Below are 23,124 nucleotides of genomic sequence, written 5' to 3'. Positions count from 1 at the left end.
CGGGAGGCAACCCATCCGTGTCTCTCACATCGATGCTTCCCTCTCTCTCTCTCCTCCCCTTTCCCCCTCTTCCTCTCTCAGAAAATCGATGGAAAATATCCTGGGCTGAGGATTAAAAATGAACCATCAGAAAGGGGGGGGGGGGCTCGGAGTGGGAGGGGGCAGGCGCCTGGTGGGAGCAGGTTGCTGGGTGTAAGAGACTGGGGGTGTCCGGGACAGGTCGGGGGGCCCTGGCGAGCCGTCCGGCAGCCCCCAGCCTGTGGTTTGTAGCTCTTTCTAGGGAGAAGGTTCCAGAAAGGCTAGCGTGGCCGCCCCTGACCCCCCGGGGAAGGAGCACCATGCTCCAGTCCCACCACGCTGACCCAGCCTCCGAGGCGCCGTGTGTATCAGCACCAACAGGCGTGACGTGGGCCTGACCGGGGGTCGCTCATCACGCCAGCCGCCCGCCGAGAACCCAGCCGGGACTGTTGTGTCGGACCAGAGCTGACCGGGGCCCCGAGTCCACACGTGGGGGTGACTCCCAGCAGGGGGCGCGCACAGGCTGTGTGGGCAGGCCCCCCCCCCAGCCGCCCCGCCAGCCGCCACTCGAAAACGGGCGCAACACCTCCACCCTCACTCTCGGACCCACGACCGACCGACCACGGGGGCACAGGGCTGGGCGGGCGGCAGACAGGGAGCCCTGGCAGCTGCCGGAGATGCGGCCTCAGGACCCAGGTCAGTGAGGCGGGAGGATGGGGGGGTCAGAGGGGGGCCCTCTGTGGAAACAGCCGGACAGCGGAGAAAACGAGGGCCGGGGAGGGGGGGGTCTGCCGGACCCGTGTGGCCCGGCTCGTTCTGGAAACGCCCGTGTCCTTCTGCGCGGAGAGCTGGCTCGGCTACACGCAGGCGGCTTCCGTCTCGGCGCCAAAGTGACCGCCAGGCTAACAGGGAGCAGACCCGCTCCAGGCTGGAGGTTGAGGGGGATGCTGACCGCCAGCCGCTGCATCCCAGGCCCACGGTCTCGGGCTGAGCAGGCCAGGCCGCCCCCTCCTCGTGCGTTCGTGCTGAGAGGCTGTGGGAGCCCAGCTCAACCCGCCCCCTCCCCACACGGGGAGCTGGGACCCGCGAGGTGAGCGGCGGCCCAGGGTCCCCGGCCACTGAGACCAGCCCTGCCCGCCGCCCCAGCGCCATTCCCAAGAGGAGTCTGAGCCCCACCGCTTCCAACGCCTTCTTCAGCCCGTGAGCGGGAGACGCCGCGCGGCCCACGTGGCGGCGGCCGGGGCTCCGTGGGCGGCCGAGAGACTGCCCGCAGCCTGGCACCCGCTCTGGCCGGGCCCTCGGGGACGGGGCGGAAGGGCAGCCCAGGACAGGCAGGGGCTGCCGCGTCCCTGCACCTCCCAACCCCAGTGCACTGGGGTCCGGCTTCCACACAGGGTTTGGGGGACGCAGGCCTGCAGGCTGGGCGGGTGCACTGCTGAACAACTGCCCACCAGACAGAGGCTCTGGCCACCACCTCAGGGCTGTGCGCCGTCTCCCATGACAACGGGGAGCCGCGGCGGCCGCCATGACGGGACTGGTGTCTGTGAAGGCCCCTCTGACGACGTACGAGGACCTGATCGAGGGACCGGACTGATGGCAGAGCCCCCACGGAGACTTGGGCAGCGGCAAAAGCAGCGATGACGTGGCGTGGACAAAGGTGGCAGGTCCGGGACCACACACTCAGCAGTCCCCCACGACTCTAAGACCTTCTGATGAAATAGTAACAGCAGCGTCGAAACACTGCATCTACCCCAGCCTGGGAGATGCTGTCCCTTTAAGACTCGGGCGATCTCCGTTCTGTAAAATTAATCCATGTCCCGCATCCTCCATCAAGCCCTACAGCACAGCGCTCCACTGACCTCCATACGAGAAACACCGGTCCATCAGGAGGAAGAGTTAGGGCGAGGGGTGCTGCCTGGCCGCCCCTCAGGGCTCCTGTGCGCCCGGTCCTCACCACAGGGCCTTTGCACTGCTCTCCCTTCTCATCCTCACCCTCAGACCTCAGCTCCAGGTGCCCCTGCCCGGGGCTCTCAGCCCTTGTCTCGGCTCATTGCACGTGAATTAGCTTGACTCTGTGTTAATGCCCCTCGCCTTAATTAGAATCCCAGCTGCAAGGGGTGGGCACCGGGTCTGCTCACTGGCCACTGGACCCCAGCACGCGGGCCTGCGCCTGCCCATGGTGGGCACTCAATAAATACTTGTGACAGGAGGTTAATGTTTCACCCGCACACGGAGCGGGGCTTCGGGTCCCAGGCCCCCCCACTAGCAGGAGCTGGGGCGTTGTAAATGGTTAAGCTCCTCAAAGTTTCGATTTTATTCCAGACGCGACTGCTCGTTGCTAATGATTTCGCAAACAGGGGCTGGGCACCAAGACTATGACTTCAGCACAATCACAGTCATTTCACTAGAAAAGCCCGAATCACGGCCGCGGTGGAGACAGGGGTCCCTGAACTCCAGAGCGGCAGCTGCCAGCCACCCCGAGTCACTGGGGGCGGGGGGGGGGGGGGGGGACTGGGCCGGCTCCTGATCCGAAGCCCACCCCGGCCACAGCCAGGAGCCTCAGGGGCCGTGGGCTCCGCAGCCTCCCAGCTGCCTGTGCCGCCAGCTTCCCACACAGCGATTATCACCCAGCAACGGATGCCAGATGCCGCTGGCATTCAGCACACAGCGGGCCCCGCCAGCCGGAGGCGGTCGCCGCGGGCAGCCTCTCGGGTGGGCGGAGGGACAGAGGCGCCAATCACAGCAGGCCCGCTTTCCTGTGGACGAGGCTGCTTCTCACACCCAAAGGAGGGGACCAGGCCAGCGGCCCTGGGGACGGGTTACAACGGGAGCGATGGCCTTGCCCCTCACCCCGGCCCTCACCTGCTCCCCACACAGGCAGAGTGCTGTGCGTGGGGGCAGGACTCCCACCGTGTGACCGGAACCAGAGCCACCACAGTCCCCCCAGGACCGCCTCCAGCTCAACTCTCCCGGCAGACAGCCGCTCGCTCTGTCCCCTGCAGCCACGCCTGCCCTCTGTGTCTCTGCACCAGCGTTCCTCCCGGGCCTCCCAGCAACGGCCTGCGCTGCCCAGTGGGAGCTCAAAGCCTCTCTGTCCCATTCAGGTCTCTGCTTGGTTACGAGCTGAATGCCAAGGGCCATGCCGGGCAGACCTGGGCCGGCCCTGGCGCGAATCCGAGGGCGTCCGGGGCTCCGTCGTGGAGACGGGGGTTCTAGTCAGGAAACCACCACTTGGGAGACCAGGCCCAGGGCGCCTGGCCCCCATCCGGCTTCCTAAACGCCCCAATCTCCAGCGAGTGGCTGCTGCTGGGGGGGGGGGGGAATGGAGGAGCTGAGGGTCACCCGCCTGCAGTGGCTGCTGCTGGGGGGGGGGGGAGTGGAGGAGCTGAGGGTCACCCGCCTGCAGTGGGTGCTGCTGCGGGGGGGAGGAGTGGAGGAGCTGAGGGTCACCCGCCTGCAGTGGGTGCTGCTGGGGGGGGGAGAGGAGTGGAGGAGCTGAGGGTCACCCGCCTGCAGTGGGTGAGAGACGCAGGCCCCTCATGGCCTCGGCTTGTCCTTTCCCTCAGAGCGGACCCGGGGGGAGGCGCTCACGGGGAGGAGGCTGTGTGGGACCTGAGAGGTGGTGAACTTTTAAAATTGGTTTTAGAGGGGGAGGGGGGGAGGGAGGAGGGAAGAGGGGAGAGGGGGGAGGGGGAGGGGAGGGATGTGTGGTTCCACTTGGTCATGCATTCATTCATTGGTTGACTCTGTACAAGTGCCCGGACCGGGGATCAAACCCACAGCCTTGGCCCCGGCTGGACTCTGCTCTAACCACTGAGCCTCCGGCTGGGGCCAGTTTCAAACCCTCCCCGTTTACCGTCCCAGGGGCTGGGGGCGGTGAGGGGGGGTGGGGGGTGAGCCCCGCCCACACCTGCTCAGGAGGCCGGCGCCCAGCACTGGGGGCGGGGCGGGGAGCGGGGGGCGGGGGTAAACTCACTGCAGAGCCCGCGGGGTGCAGCTGGGACCACGGGGAGGGGTGAGAGGCACCTCCGGCCTGGGCCCCACGCGGGCTCCCTTCCCCACCCCGTCCCCTCCGCACGGGCCGCGCGGTCAGGGGGGCAAAGGGTCCGCGAAAACAAAGCGTCCAGTTTTCGGGGGGCCCAGAACCCGGGGGGCGGGGGACGCAGGAGGAGCGGGGACCGGAGGTTCCGGGGCGAGAGCCACCCCGGGGCCCGCGGGCGCGGAGCCTGGCTCCCTCCAGCTCCAGCTCGCTCCTCCCGCCCCCGGGTCCCAGCCGGGGGACCTCTCACCCCGCTCCCCGGGTCCCAACCGGGGGACCTCTCCCCCCGCTCCCCGGGTCCCAGCCGGGGGACCTCTCACCCCCGCCCCCGGGTCCCAGCCGGGGGACCTCTCCCCCCGCTCCCCGGGTCCCAGCCGGGGGACCTCTCACCCCGCTCCCCGGGTCCCAGCCGGGGGACCTCTCACCCCGGGTCCCAGCCGGGGGACCTCTCACCCCGCTCCCCGGGTCCCAGCCGGGGGACCTCTCACCCCCGCCCCCGGGGTCCCAGCCGGGGGACCTCTCACCCCCGCTCCCCGGGCCCCCCAGGAACGCCGCCCGGCAGCGGGGAGCGAGCGGCTCAGCCCGACCCGCCAGCCAAGAGCGAGGCTGGGCGCCCGGCCGCCTCCCCGGGGCGCGCGGCGGGGGCGGCTCCGAGCGGGGGCCGCGCAATCGGTGGCGGGACCCGCTGTGTCCTCCGAGCCTGAGCCTTCCCGCTTCCAACGCCCGGGGGCCGGCGGACCCTTCCTGCAGGAGCGCACTGGGGTGGGGTCCCCGCGGGGGGCCCTCTCCACGCAGACGTCCGGGACGGAGCCGCCCACCCCTCACCGCCCCCCACGCGAGGCTGCCACCCCGCCGCCCCCGCACCTCCTCCCGCCCCTGCTCCCCGCCTTGCGCGTCCGGGGCGTCCGGCCGAGGCCTTGTCCCCGTCCCCACCCGCCACCCCTACCTCGCCGCTCGGCGCCGCGCCCTCTGCCCGGCGCTCACCGAGCCGGGACGGCCCCGCGGGGTCTCCGACGCGCGGTGCGCGGTGCGCGTGCGCAGGGCCTCCTCCCGGCACCTGTGCGAGTGCCCGCCGCCCGCACCCGGGAGCGCCCCGCGCCCAGCACCGCCCGCGCCCCACCGCCCACCTCCCGCCCTGGAGGCGACCGCCCGGCCCCGCACTCACCCGCGACCGAGGAGGCCCAGCCGCTGGGAGGAGCGCGGGGCTGCGCGGGAGTGGGGGCGGGGGCGGCTCCGTGTGGAGCGCGCCGGCGCGGGCGGGGGGCGGGCCGGGGGCGGGGGGCGGGCCGGGGAGGGGTGGCCGCGCTCTGAGCCTCCTGGGCGCCGGCTCCCGCGGGAAGGGGGCTCCAGGCAGGAGCGCGCGCACGGGAGGCGCGTCCCCTGCGCCCAGGACCCTCTCCCCTGGGGAATGGCGCGTATGAACCCCCACGCGGAGGAGCGGAAGGCCTTGCCCACGGCCTCTCTCTTCCAAGTCCACCCACCTCCCCTAGGAACCCCGAAACTGTGGGATTCCGTGTTCCTACCATTTCGTCTAACTGGCAGGGAAGAGGCGTTGTGGACAAATTCGTGGTTCAGAGCCTCTTCCCAGGGCCCCTCTGGGTTGCGGGTTGGATCTCTGGCCCGCAGGGCGCATGCCAGGGTCGCAGCCTCCCTCCCCAGGAGGGGCCTGCAGGAGGCAGCTGATCACCGTTCTCTCTCATCATTGATGCTTCTCTCCCTCCTCCTCCCTTCCTCTCTGAAATCAATAAAAATGTATTCAAAAGTAAATAAAGTCATTTCCACAGCCAGGCTTCTCCCCTCCCTCCCCCCATGTTTTTGAAGAGCAACCTTGGGGGGACCCACAGCCTCAGGCTCCCTCCCGCCCCCTCACCTGCCTCTGCAGGGAAGCCCCAGGCCACGGGGCTGTCCCCCTCCTGGTGCTGGCCGGCCTGGCCTGACCTCTGTACCTCTCTGCGTGCCTCCGGCGATCGGGGGATCGGGCACATTTAACTCTTCCTCCCCCTGGGTTACCATGCTTGGCACACACTAGGCTCTCAGTAACTGCTATGGTCAGAAAGAACACACTAAGCGGGTTAACTTAAACCCCTGCACCAACCGAGCCGTCAGTCCGGCATGTGGGGACCCCGCCTGCCGTTAGACTGCGGGCGTTTCCCTGTTGAAGTGCGCTGTGCCCGGCACCGTCAGCGGAAACGCAGAGGGGCGTTCCATGGCTTCATTAGCCCCGGGGCCTACAGCGGCCTCTGGAGCCCCCCAAACAGAACGGGGGATCACGTGAAGGAGGAGGAGGGCCCACCCTAAAGGTCAGATAACCCGCTTCACGAGCATTTCAGCAGAAACGACACGTCACTATGTCGAGTCTCCGCCTGCAGACGGCAGACTTGAAGACGTGCACAAATGTATCGCCGAGCAACCTGTTCCGGCCACGAAACCGCTCCCGGGCTGTCCTGGGTGGGATGTGTGCGCCCCAAACACCACAGTCCAGTGCCGGGTTCTGGGCCCGCGAACCCGGGCTGCGGGGAGGAGTGGGGAGAGCCGCGTTGGGACTCCACAGGGCGGGTGTCAAACCCCAGGATCACCATGTGCAAGTCTGTGACTTGAGGACAGTTATCCTCTCTGTGCCCCACCATTCTCTTCTGAAAATGGGGGGGGGGGGGGGAACCTCCCGTGGGGACCGAGGTGGTGCGTGCACTGCACGTACAGCGTGGGGGCCCCACCCGAGAGCAGGACTCCCCGACTCAGGTCTGACCCCGTCACTGCCCCTCGGGGGACGTACCTCCGCAGGCAGATTCCACGGCCCGCCCAGCGCCCAGGCGCCCCAGGGGAGGCGGCTGTCGGCCCCAGGCCGGTTTTGGGCCTGCAGGGACAGACACGAAGCAGTGTGTCCTGATGCCAAAGCCCAGATGCCTCCCCGAAGCCTTCAATGGCCCACGGAGTTCCCGGCCCCTCCCCCCCCTCCCCCACCCCACGCCACCCGCCTTCCAAAAAGCAGCGGGTGAATCCCAGTAGCTGTCGGGAGTGGACGCTGAGCCTCCCGGCATGAAACATGCATGACAACGTCTGTGCGCTGCGTGGACACGAGAGCCGCCGTTGCCTTTAAAGCTGTCCCTGTCTGAGGAAGGAGAGCTGCCTTCCCCCGGCTCACTCCTGCGTGGAGGAACGGGGGTGCACTTGCCTCTTCTGCGAGCTGCTCCCAATACCCTGAGGGTCTCCCCTCACCCGGAGCTGTCCCAAATGCCCTGCAGGCCGGGGGCTGCGAGCCTCATGCAGGGACAGCCTGCGCCCCCCGCCGCGCTCCGGGACGTGGCTGGCCCTGTGTGCCCGTGGGTCCCTGCCAAGTCCCCGGGGCCGCCCTGGGCGCGGACCAGGCCCCGGGGTCCTATCTGAAGATGCGAAAGGGACCTCCTGCAGCCGGAGCCCCGCCCCGCGCTGCGATGCGGCACGGGTGCTCAGTGGTTTCGGACTCGGTGGACCGCGTGGCGCCTCCCGTGGTCCCTTCTCGCATCCCCCGTGGGCGCCTGGTGCTGAGCACTGGCCTTCGTGGCCCGAAGCTACCGGGAGCCAACACCTGCTTGTCAATGGGGCAAACTCACAACCACCACGTGGCCGTTAGGGTTATGAGTGTTGGTTCTAACAAACCTTCTTTGAAAAGGAATAAAAACGAGCACGTGATGGTTTTTAAACTATTTCCATCGCCGGTTCTCAATAGCAAACCCTCAGCCGTGTGAACACAGAAGGGCCTTTTTCACAGAGCCGCTCCAGTTCCAGGTCCTGTGAGTGTGGACGTGTACCCCGACCACAGGGTGAGCCCTGGTGGAGACGGGTCTGCATCACGCGGAGTCGGCAGGGGCCCTGGTTCTGTGGGGCCGTGTCCTCCTAAGAGGAGGAGAGTCAGGCACAGACACGCACAGGATGAGCCACGTGATGACGGAGCCGGGCCACGGACGGGGCCACAAGCCAAGGATAGCGAGGAGCCAGCCAACAGCAGAGCCGGAGTCTCTGCCCACACCCTGACCTCTGACCCACGGCCTCCAACTGTGAGAGGGGATGTCCTGCTGTCTGAATCGCCCCGTGGCCTCAGTCATGGCCGCCCCTCCCCCATGGCCTCGGTCACGGCCGCTCCAGCAAATCCCTGTGAATCTTTTCCGCGTGAGTGGTCCTTCCCAAACCACCTGCCGTGATCAGTGAACTGTTTTCTTATTTTCAGTCCATGAAAGCGACTTGCTGGCCAAATGAAAAGCTTAAACAAACAGAAGACACAGCCCTGGCCGTGGCGTTACGTTTCACAGCCTTACACTCCCTCCGTGGTCTCAGGGCAGGCCTGGCCAGGTGGCAGGGCCTCAGGGAGCTGGCTCCACGGACGCCCGTCCCACCAGGACACACAGCAGCTGCTCATCCTTGAGAAATCCCTGTGGCATGGCCACGCAGGGACACGGCCATGCAGGGACATGGCCACACAGGGACATGGCCACACAGGGACATGGCCACACAGGGACACGGCCACGCAGGGACACGGCACACGGTGGTGCTGTTGGAACACCCACCCTCGGTCTTTCCAGTGTGTCACTGTGGAGTTAGGGATGCACTTCAGAAAAATTAGGGGTTTTGTGGGGGGAAATGTTTGTGAACGGGCTGAGCTGCGTCTGGCCTGCTGGCTGCCTCCACGTTCTCCCCGACAAGGTGGCTCGCTCTCTGGCTCGACGCCGACATCACCCCTGGGTGGACGCTCCGTCGGGGTGGCCCAGCCTCGGGGACCCTGCTCCTGACCCTGTACCCCTGTTCTCCGGGGCAGACATCCCCCTCGGCTCAGGACCCAGGGGCCCCCGGCCGCCCCGATAGTCCAGGACCCTCGTCTCAGCTCAAGCCCCTTAGTTTGGGGCCACGTGCAGACCACTTCCGGTCCGCGGGCCGCCGCTGTCCCGGAGCCCCAGCCAGGCCGCCGTTTCCACAGTCAGTCCGCCTGTTGGTCCCTGGAATCCGAGAACCACGCGCGCAGGTGTTCTGGGGCCTCGCACTTTGCATGACCCCAGGACGCCCGGGAGGAACAGGGACCCCTGGCTCCACCCGGCAGGGCCAGCAGCTGGATCTCCCGGGGTGGAGGGGAGGAGGGGGCCCCGATGACAAGGAGCGGGGTTCCTGCCTCGGCTGACACCTGGGGCTGCCCTGTGCGCTCCGGGCACCTGCCAGCATCCCCGGCCACCCTCCATGCTCCTGGACTCACCGGCAGCGACACCGGCCATGTCCCCGGCATCGGAAGTGTCCCCTCCATCCCCGGCCACCCTCCATGCTCCTGGACTCACCGGCAGCGACACCGGCCATGTCCCCGGCATCAGAAGTGTCCCCTCCATCCCCGGCCACCCTCCAGGCTCCTGGACTCACCGGCAGCGACACCGGCCATGTCCCCGGCATCGGAAGTGTTCCCTCCCGGAGTGACAACTGCCCGGGTGACAACCACCGCTAGACAGAGCAGGATCCCATACGTCAGCACCAAAACCCCAAACAAGAAATGAAAGAGCAGTGACTGGGGTGCGTCCTCATTGCTTACCTGACCGCCCCGCGCAGTGTGTCCGCGGCCTCACTCCTCGCCCAGGTCCCCTCACGGCTGTCCGGGAACAGGGACAGCAGGAGGCGGGACGGAGCGGGCACATGGCCCTCCATCTCCGCTCACCACCCCGCCTCCCACACACGCCGCACACTGTGGGGGGGGGCCCTCCGGCCTTCAGCCACCACATGGCCTCCTGGGCAGGAGGTGGATCTCCGGTGCCCTCAGGAGGCGGCAGCCAGGCTCGGGTGCAGGCCATCTGGTGCGGCTTTTCCTGCCAGCACCCCGCCCCCCCCCCCGCCCGCGTTGTCCCTGCTGCTTAAACGGAGCCGCAGGAGCAGCGTGAGGGGCCGTGAGGTCCCCATGTCTGTGTGTTCGCTTTGGCCCCGGCCAAGCCCCCAGCTGCCGGCAAAGGGTCCCCGTCTCAGCCCTCCTCCCCGGGGATCCCAGCCTGTCCCCCTGATTCTGGCAGGTTCTGCCGATGGACGCGGGCTGCCCCAGGTCCCCGCCGGCTCGGTCACAGACGGTCCGCACCCCTGACCAGAGGCTCAGCCGCGGCACCTGCCTCAGTGCCTCCCAGGGACACCCCAACTCTCAGCGTCTGCCACTCCCTGGCGCTCACCGTGGGCAAGACCCCCCGACTCGGAGCCTCATCTGTGACTTGGGGAGCTGCTGCCCTGAGAAGCCTGCGGAGGCGCCTTCCCGTCCTTCCCAGGCGGCTGTGGGGCCGCTCCGACCACTGTCCCCCGCCCGCGCTCAGTCCCCTTCGGTCACAGGGACAAGGACCGGGAGCCGTGTCCTGCCCACTGCACACCCTCATTAGGGGCAGGCGGAAGGGCCCGGGTCCAGGCCTGGGCAGCGGGGAGGCCTGTGACCCCACCTCAGGGTCCGGGTGGCATTCTCAGCCCCATCAGGAGGCTGCAGAGATACGCCGGGGCCTTCACCCAACAAAGCCGTCAGGTACCAGGAGCTCGGACCTGCATCTCCAGGGTTAATTCTGCCCGCGCTCACTGGAGAGAGTCCCGGGAGCAGCCAGCCAGCCCGGGCCCTGCCAGCTGTCTCCTGCCTTTCCACCCAGTAAACAGCGTCCCAACAGGCCTGCAGGGAGGGCAGGGAGCCTGGGGGCATGTGCGTGTGTGTGGGACACGTGCATGTGTGTACGTATGTGAGTGTGTGTGTGTGCTGCTCATGTGTGTAGTTGTGTGTGCATATGTGTACGTACCATGTGTGGGCGTGCGTGTGCATGTGTGGGGCGTGGAACACCTCTCCTCATGCTATCTGGTTAACTCCTTACATTGCAAGCCTCAGCTCAGACATGACCTGCCCCCCTCAAGGCCAGGGGGACCCTCCTGCCTGGGCCCAGGTGCCCTAGACCAGAGGTCACCAACCTTTCAGACCTCATGGACCCTGTTGGCAACCGCTGCTAGACAGGGGCCTGGGCAGAGCCTCAGGTGCTCCCTTTCTGCAGAAGTGCAGACCCGGTGGCCAGGGAGGGAGGGAGGGGGAAGGGAGGAGGGAGGGAGTGGAGAGGGAGGGGGAGGGGGAGGGAGGGGGGAGGGAGAGAGAAAGACAGTTCAGAGCAGGGAAGCACCCATCCGGCGGGGAGCTGGGGACAGTCGGTGGCAGCCTCCCTTCGCCCTTGGAGGCCGGAAGCCTGGACCCCGGCAGCAGACGGGGGGGGGGGGGGGGGGGGTGGTGGTGAGGGTGACCTGTGACCTCACCTGGCAGAGGTGGAGCTCCGGGTTTGTAAGGACACTGATGGGATTCATGCTCCTCACGCCCACAGGCCCCGCCTCCTGACACCGTGCCCTTGGGGTTAAGATTGAACACCTGAGTCTGGGGGCACATTCAGTCCGCGCTCTGCTCACACTCACCGCGCCTGTGGCTTTGCCGTCACCTGTGCAGGCTGCTGCCCGGGCGCCGGGCCGGCCCACGGAACGCCCTCCGGAGCCTGAAGGGGAGGAAAGCAGGGCCCGCGCGGACCCGCTGCTCGGACCTGGGTGCGCGGTGTGAGGGCAGAGCGGGCCTGGCCTTGCCCAGCACAGACCGGAGCCCGCGACCAGGTCACGGCGACGGGCCTCCTCGGTGGACGGTCAGGTCTGGGAGCCGCCGGGCAGAGGCGTGAACGAGGCCCCGGCCGGCCCCTGTGGCTCTCACTGCCCCGGGGGAGCCCGGCTCTGCGAGGCGGCGGGTGATGGTGGGACTGCTGGTGGCGCGGAGCGGGCGGGACTCCCGGCCCCTGTGCGCGGGGACCATCGGCGGCTCCTGAATGCAGGCCGCTGCGCCTGGCAGGGAGGTTCCTGGTTCTCACCCACTTAGCGTGAGAAACCTGGTGCTTGAAACAAAACGAACTGAGGAGCAGAGTGGATCCAAGGAAGCAAGGAAGAGAGCTCAGAACCTCGAGGGAGGCTGGGAGGGAGGCCGGGAGGGAGGCTGGGAGGGAGGCCGGGAGGGAGGCCTGGAGGCAGGTGATCAGCCGAGGACCTTGGAGCAGAGATGCAGGCCAGGGACACACACAGGGGCTGGTGAGGGCCTGGGGCGGGGGAGCGGGCTGGAGGGGGTCAATGGGGGAAAAGGGACATGTGTAATACTTTCAACAACGAAGATTTATTTACAAAGAAAATAAGGAATTTGTTACTGAGGCATCGATGCCGCCAGCACGCCTTCCGAGCCCCGCACTGACTGAAGGCGTCTGTGAGGCTGCAGGCCCACCCGGGGCCCCCGGAAACGCCCCATCTCATCGGGGCTCAGGCCTCCGGAGACCTCGCCCTGTTTGACACGCAGCCCGCGCTTCTCGAGGCGGCTCGGAACAAAGCTGCCGCGGACACGGCCTCCCCACGGCCCGGCTCCTGCTTCCGATTCCGAGCACGTGTGCCCGCGACCGCCTGCATTTCCCCGACTCCCGGCCGGCGAGGGAGGCTGACTGAAAGGACCCGACCCCCTCCGCTCCAGTGGAATCGGCCCTCTGTGTGTGACGGGGGAAAGGCAACGCACAACGTTGTGTTTTTAAATAAAAAAACTTTATTTATGAAATGAGCTAGCAGCCAACCGGGTAAGACAGCCCGCGGCGAGTTACCGTCCGGGGCGAGGCAAGCCCCTTGGGAACACGTGGCTGAGTCACAACATTGGCGTTCGGTCCCTGTAGGTGCTGAGGGAGCTGTTTGGGGGGGCAGGGGGGGCCTCCGTGTTTTCACCATCCGGTGCGTGGAGCGCGTGCTGATGCGCGAGTTCACCCCGAGCACAGCGGCTGCACCTGCTCCTCACACCGCTCCCCGCTGGCTGCAGGCGGCCGGGCGAACCTGAGGAGGGGAACCTGAGGGACGCCAGGCCCTGGGATCGGGGTGGGGGTCCCCCTCAGGGCCCGTCCGCCCCGGCAATGGCGCAGCCGCATCGCCAGCACCAGGAGTGGCTCAGAGCGCGCCCCCAGAGCAACAGCGTGTCGGGCCGACGGGCGCGGACACAGCTTCAAGGAGCCCAGGAGCTTTGTTTGCGCGTCTCCTGCGGGACGGAGGGCGCCCTCCAGCGTGGGGGGAGGGGGGGGGTCCCCACTCCTGCCTGTGAGACGGGCCGCGGGCGCTGGACTCTGAATGGGGACAGGCATCGCGCATTCTGGTCCAAAGCAAACATTATCTATGCAGCGTTTCAGGTAATACATTCACTAAGACTTAGCTGTTAATTTTAATGGAAAAAATGCAATATAAAAATACGACTTTGTTAAAACATACAACGGGCACGTGATGCCCCTTCGGGAAACCCAGCTCACGTCGGAAAGCCAGTGACACCCCCCCCGCCCCCCGGCTTTCGTCACCGTCACAGGTCCCGCCCGGGCACGGACACACGATATAAATAAACAGCGGCTCTGGCCGGAAGGCGTGGTGAGGCTGTGCGTCAGTCCCCGCTCCGCGGACCCGCGCATTCCCGGCGCTCAGCTCGCACGGCCCCTGAGCCACGGGATGGGAAGGGGTGGAGGGTGGCGCTGGCGGGCGGGTGGTGGCGGTGGAGCGCGGGGAGCCCCCAGAGTCTCCTCCTTCCCGCGTTGGTCTGGTTCTCCGCAGGAAGGAGGCCGGGGACGCCGCCCCCCACGATATTGCACATTTCTCCCCGAAGCTGTTGTGCGTGGTCCCGGGGTGCAGATGCGGCCGTCCCGTGTCACACGTGCAGCAGGGGGATCTGCCAGACCATGACGGAGGAGGCCAGCTCCTCGGGCCGCTGCTGCCGGGGCCGCCTGCCCACCCGCCGGTGGCCCTGGCCCCCGCACGCCACCAGCACCGAGCTGACCCTGGCCCTCCGGGCGCGGCGCCCTCCGCCCGGCAGGGTGCTGGGGTGCCGCAGGAGGTCCTGGAGGGTGCTGTCCTCGGGCCGGGGCTCCAGGGACCCCGACGACCCCGACAGCTCGCTCCTGTGCGTCCCGGAGCCCAGCGAACCCCCCAGCCACACGGCGGCGTCCGGGCCGCCCGGGCTGGGGCTGGGGCAGGGCCCGGCGCGCTCGCTGGGGGCGGCGTCCTTCCGGTCTTCCTCCTGCGGCTCCGGGCCGGGCGGCGGGCTGTCCCCGGGCTTGTCCCTGTCGGCGCTGGGCGCGGCGGCCATGACCAGGAACTTGACGGGCCCGTGGTGTGCGTGGTAGGAGACCATGCCCCGCCCTGCGGGGAGAGGGCTCAGCTGTGGCCGGGGCGGAAGCCGGGGCCCACCCCACCGTCTCGGGGGCCCACCCCACCGTCTCCGCGTCCCCCTGACAACGTCCTGCACAGACGCCTGCGGCCTGAGCGACAGTTAAAGTTAAAATGGCTCCGAGGTGATGTCCTCGAGGGCTTTTAGTCAATACCAAGAAAGCCTTCAAAATGGTGGCCGGGGACACGGCGTTGGGTTTTGTCAACAGTATTCAGTTCTAGTATCTCGTGCTTTTACTTTTTTATTTCAGAGAGAGAGAGCAAGGGAGAGGGAGAAAGAGAGAAACATCGATGATGAGAGAGAATCGTCAATCAGCTGCCTCCTGCACACCCCCTATGGGGATCGAGCCCACAACCCGGGCATGTGCCCTGGCCGGGAATCAAACCTCTGACCTGTTGGTTCATGGGTCGGTGCTCAACCACTGAGCCACACTGGCCGGGCCGGGCCGAGATGGCGCTTTTAAAGCAATAAAATAGTCATTTCCCCGTGCTCTAAGGAAACATAACTTCCCTAAGTCCTGATGGGAAAATTATGCATCTGAACTGTGTCAGCGTTAGGAACTAGACGCCCAAACTGCCTGCCGGTTTTCATTACAGAAAGGCTTTGAGGTGGAGGGCAGGCTAACTCTATGGCTTTAATTCTGGGAGGACTTTTCACTTAACACGTGATGAGATTCACGTTTCAGGCCTTTCCCTGAAACCCGGGGCCTGCACGCCGACTCCCCCAGGCCAGTCCGGGAGGGCCTCCCGGGGGAGGAGGCCTGGCCCAGGACGCGCGTCCCTGCCCACCACGTGCCTCTGGCTGAGACGGGTCTGCAGCCCCCCCCCCCCCCCCCCCCCCCCCCCCGGCCCCCGTGTCCCACGTTGGCCAAGCTGACGACTAATTACAGGTCCTTGGCCGTGGTCAGCTGCCTCTCCTGGAGGACCAGCTGGGAAATTCAGAGCCCGCAGCCGCAGGGCCGTGGAGGGGGGCCGGGGAGGGACCTGACCACCGGGAGGCACCTGAGCCTCACCTGGTGACGGAGCGAGCGTCTTGTTCCCTCCTCACCGCGACGCCACGCCCGACACCCCCTCCCCCCCGGGGAGCTGTGCCCACGCCGCAGAGGCACCGCACCTGACCCAGGACCCGGGGACGACCGAGCAGCCACCATGAGGCGTGGAGCCCAGGCCACTGCCCAGCACTGGGCGTGGACCAGTCACACGCGGGACAAGGACGCAGCTCAGAAACCAGGCCGCCAGGGAAACATGTAACGTGGGAACACAGGCACACTGTGTAACAACCCTGCATGTTCTAAACACGGCACATTACAGCACGTGCTCCTTAGCACGGCAGGACGGAGAGACAAAAGGTTTTGGAATGCACGCACAGCCTCCACGCACACTAAACCCCGCACGTGACGTGGTGCAGCAGCGGCCGGACGAGGAGGCGGCCGGCCAGCGCGGTGAGCCTGCAGGAGGAGGAGGCGTGTCTGCTCACCTGTCACTTTGGGGATGCCCTGCAGACGAGGGACGGGCAGGGCCACCACGAGCCCCAGGCTGGTGCCCACCATCAGCAAGCCGTGGCCGACGAGCAGGCTGGTCACGGACAGCCGCTGGTGCCCTGCGGGGACGGAGAGGGGCGGCCGGGCGGCCGGGCGTGCTGTCTGAGCTGGGACGACCTGGCCGCAGAGCCACGTCCACAGCAAGCCTCCAGGGAGCGCCGTGAGGGAGCTCTCACCACCCTGCACCCCGTCCCCGGGACGAGAAAGACAGGCCCGACCCTGGGAGCGTGTCCGGGCAGCCCCTCCGCAGAGCCCGCTGGGACCCCGTCTGCTCCGCCTCGCTCGGGCGGGCACCCTCCGAGGCGAAGCAAATGCCACAGGTCATCTCTGCACCCATTGACTGTTAGTAAAGCAAGGAGTCCTGAGGCGTGCACACACACGCACACATGTATGTGCACTTGTACAAGGCACACATGCATACCCCTGTGTACACACATATGCATGTAGATGTGCACACACACACACACATGCACTCAGACACATATGAACGCATACCCGCATGTGGGCTCACACGCATGCACGTTCACGCATGCCCAGGGAGGGAGGTGCTGCCTGTGACCCCGAGGACCCGCCCAGGGAGTCTCCCTCCCTGGCTCCAGCTGCAGGCCCTGCCCGGGGCCCAGCCCGTGGAGCTAATGCTGAGAGTCGGCCCTCTGGATCGGTGGCTACGCAGTCCGCGCTGGAATCGGGTTCTCACCGATCCAGAGAGCCGCTGGCAAACGCAGGGTCCTTGCCCTGACAGAGCGGGCACACGCGAAACCGAGACAGGCTGAGCCCAGCTCCGCACCCCCCCTCCTCTCCACACCGCTCCCATCTCCACGCACGCCCCGGCCCCGGCCCCCGACCGCCCCACCCCGTCTCCATCACCCCTCCGCCTGCGGGACCCGCCTCCCCCGCACCTGGTAACAGGTGGTGGACCGGGGTGGCGATGTTGATGTCCTGGAGGTGTCTGAGGGTCTCCGTGTGGAACAGGCGCAGCGTGGACCCGGCGGTGAAGGCGATCCAAATGCCCACGCCGGCGACGGCCATGTGCGAGACCACCATGCCCTCCTCCTGGTGCGCCTCCAGCCGGCTCTGCGGGGCAGGGAGAGGGTGGGCGGGCATCGCGGGCGGGGCCAGGCGGAAACCCGCCTCCGCCCCCCGTGGAGCTCCGGGTCCTGCAGCCGACCTGCCTGCGGCGTGTCCACACGTGTCGGAGGGGCTGCGGCTGCGTCTTCAGGTTTGTAAAACCTGCTGAGCGCGGGGCTTGGGAGTTTCCCACCCACCCCTTGGGCTCGGATAACCCGAGGGCCCAGCACCTGGGGTGGCGCGCTCAGTGCTGCCGTGATGGGGACTGAGCCGGCCGCACCTGCACCCCCACCTGTGATCACCAACCCCTTCGGCGCAGGCAAGTCACGTGAAGACCTTTAAGCCTCCGGCTCCTTCCAACAGCACCTGGCCCCTCGCACCCGCTCAGCCCACGCCCACTCTGCTCCCACCCCACAGAGCACATTCCGGAACGTTCCTCTAGCGCCCCCGCCCCCCCCCTCCCCGCCATCCCAGGTGGAGACGCATCTGGAGGGGAGGTCTGCGGAGCTGTGCCAACCTCTCACTGCTTTTCCTGCACAGAAGGGACTCAACCCCTCCCTCCCTTCCTTCCCCCCTCCCCCCGCTTCCTCCCTCCCTTCCTTCCCTTCTTTTGTAAGAAAGCAGATTTCTACTTCTCTCTCTCTAAACGCACTTACTCATTTTGGAGCTAAAAATGCACAGAAAGGGGACTTTTATTTACATCAAATATATTACTTCTGAGTCTCCCGGATGCACGGCCAGGTCGCCTTTGGAACACTGGAAATGATGTCTGACTATAACGAGGCCACACTAACGTTACGTCGGCCCGGGAACGCGTGCTGGGCGCTATGGAAACCCTCGTTCGGCGGTTTGGTATAAATTGTGGAAAAAAATCAACACTCTGTTTCTGCAGAAATGTTTTAAAGGAAGATTGTTGTGTTGTTATTCCTTCTCTGTGAGATGAAACCCACGTTCAGACTGAAAATGTTCTCTCTGGCTCTTGTAAATTATATTTCTTCAAATAATAACTTACTGCACTAATAAATGACGGCCACACCAGGGGGCTGCCTGAAAATCTCCCTTAACCCACAAAACAGCCTGGGAAGGCAGGCTTATCCCCATTGGACAGACCTGATCACTGAGGCCCAGCTGAACGCCTCAGCCAAGGTCACTGGGCCTCGGTGATCAGGTCTGTTAACGTGTTTCTCTCTCTACCGCTCAGTAAGACGTCTGTACTGCGAACACTCGCTCCCAGCCCCAGAGGCAGCACACGGGCATGTATTTCCCCGATCTTTAAATTATAAAAATGCTGATGCACACACACAGCAGATGTGGAAAAGCTTCCAAAACTACCCGGCGAATTGCTCCCTTTCTTCTGGCAGCTCCTCGGCACGGGCTGTCCCTGGGACGCCTCCCCGATTCCCGGGGGTAACACCCTTCTCCCACTCTGACACTGGAATGCTCCGTTTCTGTCTCAACACCACGTCCACCGGGCGTGTTTAGGAGAACGGGGCTGGGGCCCGGCACGACGCCCTTCCCACACGGCGACCGTGTCCCCGTCCTTGGCTGAAGAACCCATTCACCCCACAGCTCGGAACGCCACTTCCGCCCTGGCCAGTTTGCTCAGTGGTTAGAGCGTCGGCCCATGGAGCATGGGGTCTCCGGTTATGCCCAGTCAAGGGCATGTACCTCCGTTGTGGGCCGGATCCCCGGTCCCCGGTTGGGGAATGGGCAGGAAGCAACCAGTTGATGTGTCTCTCTCAAATCGATGTGTTTCACTGTCTCTCCCTCTCCTCTCTCCAAAAATCACTGGGAAAATATCCTTAGCTGAGGGTTTAAAAAGCACCACCACCACTTCCATCGAAAGCTAACCTCCCACAGGACCCTGAAGACTATTATGTTCACACTGAACGCAGTCTTCACAGGAAACGGCGAGCGACTGCTCAGGGTGAGCGGCCGGACCAGGGCTGTGGAACTTCCTGGGCAATCCTCCTCCTGAGGAATCGGGAGGAGTTTTCTCCGAGCTTCCGGCAGGGCGAGGGCGCTGCTGCGGGAGGGAGGCCCGACCTCCAGCCCTGGGAGGTGATGGGGACCCGGACCCTGGGGGCACCGCCCCCCCTCGGCACCGCCACGCCCAACCACTCACCTCCACGGCGTGCGTCTCCGCGCTGATGACGGAGACCTGGCCTCCCGAGGCGGCCCACAGCGTGTCCTCCGCCATCAGCAGACTCCGGACCGGCAGCACGCCCAGTTTTATCACCTTCCGGGGCTCCGCGTCCCAGGATCCGTCTGCAAAGGAAGCACTTCTGTTAACTTCACTCGTGGGCAGCGAGCCGTGCGCAGGGCTGGGGGAAGGGGCCGGACGGTCCCAAAGAGCAGACAGCCTACGTGCCCGCTGCGGCCCGCGGCTCAGGTGGGCTCTGGGGGTCTCGAGTTCCCCGGTGGGCACCGTTGTCACGGCAACCTGGGCAGCAGGCCGTGCCCACCCCCGCACAGCCGCTTGGTGTGTGCCGGACACGTTATTCACCCTAAGCCTCAGTTTCCTCCTCAGCAAAAGGGGGACGTTAGTGCCACGTGCCTGACAGGCTGTGGTGAGAATCGGCAATGATGCGATGAAAAGCCCAGCACGGCGCCTGGCAGACAGGCGTTCCATAAAGACCATCATCCGTGTATATAAAAGCCTAACACACAAAGTGTCCCCTTGGGAGTTTGACCGCGAGAACGGGAGTTCGATCACTCGCTATGACCTGCGCAGAACATGGTGGGTGACCAGCGATGGCGAGGGGAGGAGGAGGCAGGGAGGTGGGAACCTGATCGACCCTGATCGGCCCTGATCGCCGGCCAGGCCGAGGGACCCCACCCGTGCATGAATGTTGTGCACCGGGCCTCTAGTTTACAATAATCACATATATATGACGTGACTCAGTCACCATAAAGGGAATTGCACCCAAAATAATTCAGCAAATGTTTAAACACCCCCATTCCTGCTCTTATTTAAAAACATGCCTTGATGTGGACTGTATTATGGGGAGAAAACACATCTCCACGGAAAATGAAGAATTGCTTCAGTGCTGAAACCCAGGAAAGAGTAAGTGTTCTGGCTTCTAAATACTGCCAGACACCCACCCGGCGTGCGTGGTGAGAGCCAACAGACAACGTGAGGAACAATAAAAAGTCCCTTCGGCCTGGCTGGTGTGGCTCTAGGGTTCAGGGTCGACCTAAGAACCAGGAGGTCAGGGTTCGATTCCCCGTCAGGGCACATGCCCAGGTTGTGGGCTCGATCCCCAGTCGGGGGCGTGCAGGAGGCAGCCCATCAAGTCTCACTCATCATTGATGCTTCTCTCTCTCGCTCCCTCTCCCATCCTCAATAAAATATATTTTATTGATTTCAGAGAGGAACGGAGAGGGAGCAAGGGACAGAAACAGCAATGATGAAAGAGTATCATGGATTGGCTGCCTCCTGCTGGGGATGGAGCCCAAAACTGGGGCATGACCGACCTGGAATCGAACTGTGACCTCCTGGTTCCTAGGTCGACACTCAACCACTGAGCCACACTGGCCGGGCGGGGGGGAACCTTTGTTCTGCCAAGGGCCATGTGGATATTTATAACATCATTCACAGGCCGTACAAAGTGACCCACTTAAAAATGAGGTGCTCTGTGTGGTCAAACCTTTAATTAACTCACCCCAATGCCTCAGGAGGGCCAGACCAAGGGATTTCACGGGCCTTACGTGGCCCGCAGGCCAGACGTTCCCCCGCTGCCTTACAGGAACAGGAGACCGGAGCCCCGGCGGCCGTGAGTCACGGCGAGAGGGCGCCCTCTGCAGGCAGCAGCAGCCCGACCTCGGACTCCCAGCCCCCGAACCCTGTGCGCGTCTGCGGCATTGGCCGTGGCAGCCACCTGCCCGCGTGACCCCGTCACCTTGCGCCTTCGCGTAGACGGCCACGGCCCCATCGACCAGGCCCGCGTACAGGCTGCGCGGCGTGCAGGCCAGGCTCAGGACCGCGGCCTTGTCGGGGGTGAAGAACTGCTGCAGCCGCACCTTCTTGGCGCCTGGGCTGCTTTTGTAGACGGAGATGCTGGAAGAGAAGGGCGAGCCGTGAGCCCGCCCGCCCGCCGCGCGGACAGGGCCCATGCCGGGGCCGCTGCCCGGGCCCAGCTTTCCACGGAACGCCCACCCTCCCTCCTTCCAGAAACGCGAGCTGTGTCTTAGACTCTACCACTTTGGCCTCTTTCTGGCACTTTAAAGGAGAAATTTAGCCCGGCCGGTGTGGCTCAGTGGTTGAGAGTAAACCTATGAACCAGGAGGTCACAGGTTCGATTCCCGGTCAGGGCACAGGCCCGGGTGGTGGGCTCCATCCCCAGTGTGGGGCGTGCAGGAGGCAGCTGATCAGTTATTCTCTCTCTTCATTAATGTTTCTGTCTCTCTATCTCTCTCTTCCTCTCTGAAATCAATAAAAATATCTTTCAAAAAATTAGGTAGAGGAGAAATATTGGGCTACAAAGAAACGAGTCCCCCCGATGTCGGTTGGGAATTCGCATCAGGAGCCACGTTAGCTTTCCCCGAGGCGTGTCCGTGGGCGTCCATGACAACGCAGACTGGGGCTGTTTGTCCCCAACACACGCGGGGCCTGCACCACCTCCGCTTCCCCGCACACGCCTCCCAGACGGGCGTGACCGCTGCCTCACACTGGCCCGGCGATGGGACTATGGCCAGCAGTGAAACTGTGATCGGGGCCGGGACTGGGACCGGGGGGGACCCACCTTCCTTCCTCGGTCCCCAGGCAGACGGTGGGGACGCCCGGCGCGCTCCCGGCCGCGGCCCCGGGCTCCGGGGCGGGGCTGGGCTGGGGGCCCCGCTCCGCGGGCGTGTGCACCATGCAGAGAATGCGTGACTCCACGTTGAAGCACTCGATGACTTTGGGGTTGGAGTTGTGGAAGGAGACGATGGCGATCTGGCCCATCTGGCCCGTACAGCTTCCGATCTGAGCGGGGGAGGGGGGAACAGGAGGGGAGAAACGGGCCTGAAGCACCCGCAGCCCACGGAGACCGGCCCTGAGCCACAGGGACCAGGGCCAGTGTCCCGGGAGCCGCCACGCTTGTATTGAAAGGGCCTGCTAACAGAGCCCCCTTTTCCACGTGTTAATTCGGTGGCTTTTCAACAAGCGGCTGGGAAGGCCTGGGCTGGGGCGGGCTGGAGGGGCTCAGTGGGGAAAGGGGGACATACCTAATACTTTCAACAATAGAGATTTATTTTTTAAAAAGGATATTTTTCTTTTAATTTGGATAACAAGAAAAGAGTTTGATTTTTTAAATCATATTTCATATGCTTTGAGAACCATACACCTCACTCTACACAAGGACGTTCACACACCATGTAAAGTCTCAGGAAGCAGATTGATATCAACGTTAGGAAATCTCAGTGGAGTTTACCCGCTGTTTACCAGGAAAACTGCTCAAAAGAGAGGGAAACACCCGGCCGGCGTGGCTCGGGGGCTGAGCATCGACCTATGAACCAGGAGGTCACGGTTCGATTCTGGGTCAGGGCACAGGCCCGGGTTGTGGGCTCCATCCCCAGTGGGGGGCGTGCAGGAGGCAGCCGATCCATGATTCTCTCTCCTCATGGATGTTTCTCTCTCTCTCTCTCTCTCTCCCCCCCACTCCCTCTCTGACATCAATAAAAGGACTTTTTAAGAGAGAGAGGGAAGCGGTAAGCAGACCCCAGGTGGCCCGCAGCGTCTACCTGGCAGGTGCCGCGGCCTTGCCCACGCCGGCCTGATGCCCTGTCCCCGTGGCCCCTCCTCCCGCCCGCTAGAGCCCTCGGGGACACCCGCAAGGCCCTCCCCGACGTAAACCTAAGTGCCACTGCTTTTCAGTGGGCAGAGTCAGGCCTCGCGAGGACGAGAGCGGACGGAAAGGGAGCCGGCCTCCTGAGGGCTGCGGGGGGGGGGGGGGGGGGACTGTGCTGCACGGACGGCTGTCTCTGTCTGAGAGTCTGTGTCAGTGAAGCCGGCTGTCTCTGTCTGAGAGAGTCTGTGACCGTGAAGCCGGCTGTCTCTGTCTGAGAGAGTCTGTGTCAGTGAAGCCGGCTGTCTCTGTCTGAGTGAGTCTGTGAGTGAAGCCGGCTGTCTCTGTCTGAGAGAGTCTGTGTGAGTGAAGCCGGCTGTCTCTGTCTGAGAGAGTCTGTGAGTGAAGCCGGCTGTCTCTGTCTGAGAGAGTCTGTCAGTGAAGCCGGCTGTCTCTGTCTGAGAGTCTGTGTCAGTGAAGCCGG

General features: G+C 65.0%; 1 protein-coding gene across 2 annotated transcripts in view; it reads right to left on the bottom strand.

Annotated features, from left to right (window-relative positions):
* Window positions 1–13,671: 13,671 nt before the first annotated feature.
* Window positions 13,672–23,124, bottom strand: part of ARHGEF10 (Rho guanine nucleotide exchange factor 10) — a 62,769-nt gene continuing 53,316 nt past the window's right edge. For both annotated transcript variants that reach the window (XM_054720194.1, XM_054720195.1), the window contains 6 exons: window positions 21,618–21,838; window positions 20,775–20,932; window positions 18,998–19,140; window positions 16,704–16,878; window positions 15,741–15,863; window positions 13,672–14,236 (listed from right to left, as the gene is read on the bottom strand). In XM_054720194.1, the coding sequence (XP_054576169.1) occupies window positions 13,746–14,236; window positions 15,741–15,863; window positions 16,704–16,878; window positions 18,998–19,140; window positions 20,775–20,932; window positions 21,618–21,838 (1,311 nt within the window). In that variant the 3' untranslated portion in view covers window positions 13,672–13,745. The remainder of the gene's footprint in view (window positions 14,237–15,740; window positions 15,864–16,703; window positions 16,879–18,997; window positions 19,141–20,774; window positions 20,933–21,617; window positions 21,839–23,124) is intronic.

Source organism: Eptesicus fuscus, chromosome 8, assembly GCF_027574615.1.
Source record: "Eptesicus fuscus isolate TK198812 chromosome 8, DD_ASM_mEF_20220401, whole genome shotgun sequence".
Lineage (NCBI taxonomy): Eukaryota > Metazoa > Chordata > Mammalia > Chiroptera > Vespertilionidae > Eptesicus > Eptesicus fuscus.
The sequence above is the reverse complement of the archived record's forward strand: the minus strand, read 5'-3'. Positions and strand labels throughout refer to the sequence as shown.